At 41.4% G+C, this 5,923-nt stretch overlaps 1 protein-coding gene across 5 annotated transcripts in view; it reads right to left on the reverse strand.

Moving 5' to 3' along the window:
* Positions 1-245: 245 nt before the first annotated feature.
* LOC111266773 (uncharacterized) overlaps positions 246-5,923 on the reverse strand; it is a 17,954-nt gene continuing 12,276 nt past the window's right edge. For all 5 annotated transcript variants that reach the window (XM_022844525.2, XM_022844524.1, XM_022844527.1 and 2 more), the window contains 7 exons: positions 5,365-5,451; positions 5,076-5,229; positions 4,634-4,864; positions 4,301-4,489; positions 3,913-4,003; positions 2,902-3,747; positions 246-2,763 (listed from right to left, as the gene is read on the reverse strand). In XM_022844525.2, coding sequence (XP_022700260.1) covers positions 1,427-2,763; positions 2,902-3,747; positions 3,913-4,003; positions 4,301-4,489; positions 4,634-4,864; positions 5,076-5,229; positions 5,365-5,451 — 2,935 coding nt within the window. In that variant the 3' untranslated portion in view covers positions 246-1,426. The remainder of the gene's footprint in view (positions 2,764-2,901; positions 3,748-3,912; positions 4,004-4,300; positions 4,490-4,633; positions 4,865-5,075; positions 5,230-5,364; positions 5,452-5,923) is intronic.

Genomic DNA, 5,923 nt, shown 5'->3' on the forward strand with positions numbered 1-5,923 from the left:
AAATAAGAACTACATATATTCAGAGAACAAATTACCAAATCATCGGCATTCTGTTTAGTTTAAAAGATTGTTCTGTTTAGGGTACTAAAAAATGAAGTTTATATCAACAACAAAGAGTTCATAGCTACGAACGTGCTCATATGTCTGCTAGTACCGTTCAATTTATACTTTATTCAACAAGACTTTTAAAAGTAAAGAAATATCTATATATTAAAAAGTGTAATGTAAATTTAAAACGCAAGAGGTATTTCCGTATAAATTTACAGGTTTTATTTTAAATAAATCCCTTAATAACAAAATAGCAAAACTGTACACTTCTTTCAGCTATAACCAAGCTCTTCTTTCGACCAGGGTTGAACCACTAAGCATCGTTATCTGTCACACAGAGTAAGACAGAAGCTAATCATCTCTGAGCACCAACATTGACTAGATGACCCCTAACGATTTACACAAAAAATAACCATAAATATCCATTCTGTTTGAAACTTGTCCTGTAGTTTCCTTAGAAAATTTTATATCGAATGTCTAATCAATAAACCATTTTCATTTCTCCTTAGGCGACACAGAGAGCCAATGATTAGCGTTTCGCTTATTTCTCTACACAACTTTGCGCTCCATACTTCTATCCATTCCCTGGTCGTCCGGTCTGTGCTTTTATCTGGCCATCCCAATACCGAATGGCAACACGGCATCTACCTCTTTTTCCGAATGGAGCACAGATTTCGATGGCTTGGTTGCTATATAGCGAGCTCGTAGGCCAGCTATTGTATGAGCACATATACTCTTCCTTTTGTATGTACAAACGACACTGAAACCACTTGGTAGTCTTCGCGATAGATTGAATTTGTGTTCGATTTGAGTGCTCAATTATTTACCGTAATCAGATTGAATATTAATTATTCACGATTTTCGTAATTCCGGAATTACGTTAGTCAATAAATGATGAAAATTAACAAGATTGTCAATGGGCATTATAGTGATGGACACAAGAAGTAGAAAGGCCTCTATACGAAGTAATGGCGTTGGTTGCTTACCATAGAGGTTCTAAGTTAATGATATTGCCGACGTTGACGTTAATAGATGAAAGTCGAATCGATAGCTATCTGCCGTATTGTACAAAAAAAAATATTGCTTATATATAAACGCGAATAATCATAGTTCATGTAGACGCTTCGCATACTCATGTGAAAATTATGACTGCCGTAGTTAGTTGGTCTCTTCCTAAGGTACCAATGAGATCATTGCCGTTATCACAGTGCCGTGGTCCCCAGCTGTTTGCCATAGGACTCAGTAAATGTGACGACCGCGCCTGCAGACTATCTCGTGAAAACCAACCAGCGGTCACTGCAGAGCATTTTTGAAATCGGTCGAATACCATTGCTGGTCACGCTGATTTAGAGCCCCATTTTTAACCTAATATTAAGCTTTATCTAATGTCCGGCCCGTTGACACCGGGATGCAAAAAGCTACAGCTTCCACCGAAGCGACAATGTCCTTGTTTGAAGAACTTGCACAGCGTGCGCGGAGGGCCCCGAATTTGGGATCTTCCGGCACCCCGAGCATTTCGTTGTCTGCGTTCATTATTGCCTCCACTTCCGGTGCCAGCTCCCCCGTGGCCCTGATGCGGACCAGGGCCCCCGGGTGGGCCCTGGTGATGGAGCATATCCGGGCCTGGCACAGGGCCTGGACCTGACTGCATTGGACCCCAGTGGCCACCAGATTCCTGATCAGGAATGATAGGTACCATTGGTAGTGGTCCGTGGGGACCTCCGTTAGGTGGTGGCATAAAAGGTGGTCCAAGGTGTCCTGGCATGGGCATATCGGGATGTCCACCCATTGGAGGTCCACCCATAGGTGGCGCTGGTCCCATTGGGAAGTGCTCCGGCGGTCCCTGGGGTATTATTGGTATTTCAGGTGGCATCTTCGGCATCGACAAAGGTGGTGCTTCTCCAGTTGGATTTCCTATGTTAGCAAAGAGATTTGTAAGCGCTGCAGGCAGCTCTCCCGGTACAGGATTGGAATTCTGTTGTTGCTGCTGCTGCTGCTGCTGCTGCTGTTGCTGTTGCTCTGGCCACGCATTTTCTTCCGGTGGAACAGCTTCAATGTCCTCCAGAGGAATGACTTTCACATCAACAGAATCATTTGGCCTTCGGTTTTCGGGTTCCGGCTCGACGGCAGAGTCGGGTACCATATGTCGACTGAAATAAATGACCTCGAGAACGCTTGCCTGACGTGCGGCTTCTATGTGGCGCATTTTTGACCCGCGTCCTATGTCTTCTGGCCGAAGTGAAGGAGCCCTCTCCGGTGGAATATCGATCAATGGGGGCATCCTCCACGCCTGCTGCTCTTCCATGCGGTCGTTAGGTGCACGAAGTCGCTCCCTTTCCATACGCATCTCAATCATCTTAATATCCATTCCCATCTGACCCATCTGTCCTTGCTGCATAGCCATATGATTAGCATTATTGACGTTTATTCTCTCATTAGGGTCGTTCTCAAAATAGTAGAAGGTCTTTAGGTCGCTTTCCTCTTTCCATCGGACACTTTTCTTGACCTTATTCTTGTTAGTCACAATGGTTAAAATAGACTTTACTCCTGAGGTATTGCTGGAAGGTTCTGGGAGAGTTTGCAGGATAACTGGTATTCCTTCTTCCTCAGTTTCAGCAGATTCGTCAACTTTTACCTCATTTGCAGCACTTTCTGTAGGTGCCGAACTGCTCGTCTCTTGTGAACTCGAGGATGTTGACTCCTGAGAAGCCTCATCTGTAATATATACGAAAAGAAATTACACTTAGAAATTTGCTACACGCAAAATGGTACGCCTAACATCATAGATAGATTGACATATTATAAAATATGATAATTTATGTATTCCTTCGAAGGTTCTAGTCAGTTCGTTACCTTCCGTACGCTCGACCTTCACATCCTGAGTAGTCAGTTTGTCTTTTCCGTTCGTCTCATCGTCATCATTGTCCTGCTTGGTCATTGTCTTCCGCGGTCTATTTCTGAGGCTTCTTCTAAGAGGTGTCTTCTCATCGTCAGTCCTTTCCTCCAGTGTATCTTTGTAGAAGGATAATTTTGGCGGTGCACTAATGGAGGTCGCTGCACTTTCCTCTTTGACACCTTCCATCGGGTCGGCTTCACCACTCCCTTTTACTTCAGTGTCAGGCTCAGCTTTCAATACCTCCACAGGCTGAATATCCTTGTTGAATTCACAATCCCCTGCTGGACCTTCTTCACCACTCTCGTCCTTGCTGTTCTCGCGTCTGACGCCATCCATTGCCTTTTTATCGCTGCCAATCTTTTTCTTCTTTTTAATTTGGCCCGGCTTTTCGGCGTGGTTGGATGCATTTAGGGCGTTCATAAAGCCTTCGTTTTCCATAATCAGATGTGAGGCCTTAGGAGCAATCAGTTTGATGTTGCCAACCATTTGCTCGGTTTGATTCATGTGAGCGCTCATGAGCGAGGCGCGAACCCCGCTTGGACCAGAGAGGTTACGCATTCGGGATACTGCAGGGACTGACGGCTTGCTAATAATAGACGAAGGACCTCCTGTTAAAGGTTTTGTTACCTTCTTTTTTAAAGACGGAGCGTTATCGTCCTCGAGAAATGATGTTAACCGTAGCTTGGACCCAAACTCCTTGACGGTCTTTGGTCGTTCCGTCTTTGGCTTTCGGACTTCCGGCGGAGTTGGTGGTCGAGGTGGGACCACGTCACTTAGATCTTCCATTTCGACGGAAGGTTTCTCTGCAAGCCGCAAATAAGGCATGCATTTATTAGACAAAATTTGTATCACAGAAAATACTTGATTGTTTGCATCATCTCCATGCCGGAATAGAATCATCCTTATCGCGTCTTATATTCAGCATATGTTGTATATCTGCATGCATGAAAGTATTCAAATATACGTACGGTTGAGGGATGGATCTGAGTTTTCCGTTGTAGCCTTGAGTTTCTTGTGATCCTTATCTTCTCTATCGTCTGCTTCCTTACGTTTTTCACCCTAAATTAGACGTAAAATTATATTAGCAAATGTAGTCAATATACTTTCACAGTGACGTCTACAATCAAACGTTTTGAAAATATTTTCTTTATTTTCCCATATATTATGTGGCATGTATACTTTATGGCTGACTTCACAGTTACTCTTAACCCCAAAAAACCATCGATCTCAACTAGCAAAAGCTACTAAGGTAGCAAGAAAATAGCTCGACCAATATATCAACTATCATATTCATCTAATCAAGAGAACGTTAAAAACAATCAGTAAACTTAAAAGAAATTACAAAAAGTAGCTTACCTTCCCGTCCTTGTCCCGTCGATTGCTGCTTCTGTCCTTGTCTTTGCTACTGTCCTTTTCTCCCCTAGACCTATCACGTTCTTTATAACTACGATCTTTGCGGTCGCGGTCCCGGTCCTTGTCTTTATCCGATCTGGATGAAGATTTATGAGAAGATGACGACGACGACTTATGACGGTCCTTATCATCCTGCAATTTAATCCAGCTTTTAGTTTCTGTACTTATTGATTCCCTAATATAGCCCTCAGGTAATAAAGTAGTTACGGCTATAATTTAATGTTAAACTAGTACAACTTCACTAAATCAATGAATAATTGATAAACAGATACAAACCTTCTTTTTATCATCATCGTGCCGACGGCTTTTTTCCTTATCACCTCGATCTTTTTCACGGTCTTTACGTTCTTTCCGCTTTTCGCGGTCTTTATCTTTCAACTCTTTTTCGCGCTCCTTATTATCTTTCGCTTCTTTTTCTTCGGGACTCGACTTGATGAGCTTCATCCATTTGCCCACGAGGGCTTCTGCCTGCTGAGCCAACAGCGGATCTTCATGTTTACCCAAGCCCTGAGAATTTGCACAAACCAACTTAACTTTCAACTCTACGTCTATAGAAAATAACCTCACATGACTATAGTATATCTAACACAAAACAGAGGAATTGTCGGCTGAATCCTCAAATCTGTTGGTATAATTTCTATGTCTATTTTATAAAAGTTCGTACAATAGTATTTTCTCAAAATTACCCATATATTTAGCAATACGCGTATCATTTTACCTTTACAATTTTGGCAATATTATTTGCTTTTAGCCTTTCGACAGTCATAGGAAGTTTGTCGAGGAGCGCAACAAGTTCCTTGAGAAAACTGGGGTTATCTTTGGCCTCTCCGATCCAGAGCAATAGAGTGTCCCAACCATCACGCTCCAAATATCTGTAAATTAAGAAACATGTATTTTATACAGCGGTCTTGCAAAATTTATAAGTACTGCTCATCAAAATATTAAAAACCTATAGCCTTTGTCCATTCACGGAAATTTGTAACTACTCTTGATAAAAGTATGCTTACATTTCAAGAATCTCTGGAGCGGTTGCCCTTAGCACGCAACAATAGATACAGCGGCTTACCAATTTGCGTGAGAAACGTTTCATTAAACTGAAAAGAAACGACACAAACAATTAGTTTTTGTTGAAGAGTCGCTTAAATTTATGACCTAATAAATTTAGTCTATCTAGAAAAATAATTTAAGTTAACAGAACTCTACAATTTTAATGAGGTGACTTATCAAATTGTTAGCTCATAAATTACCAATTATAAATCATCAAGATAAATTATTAGTATTCAAACTAACTAAAGATAAAATAAATACGTATTAAATTCCACCTATATGTCTACTAGGCATATATTATACTAGATATACTTAGATATACTATATTATACTTAGATGTTAAAAAAATAGTGTCGATTTTGTATTGCGCTTAAAATAATGATTCTGTGTTGAGTCAATGAATACAATTTTATACGGTACGGTAGGTCTCTCTCTACAGTCGCACAAGTCACGCGGTACCGAGTGTGATACAGGACCTCAAAAAGCTACCCATAGCATTCCACCAAAAGAGATTTTAAC

Source organism: Varroa jacobsoni, unplaced genomic scaffold (genome assembly GCF_002532875.2).
Source record: "Varroa jacobsoni isolate VJ856 unplaced genomic scaffold, vjacob_1.0 scaffold_1114, whole genome shotgun sequence".
NCBI classification, from domain to species: Eukaryota; Metazoa; Arthropoda; class Arachnida; order Mesostigmata; family Varroidae; genus Varroa; species Varroa jacobsoni.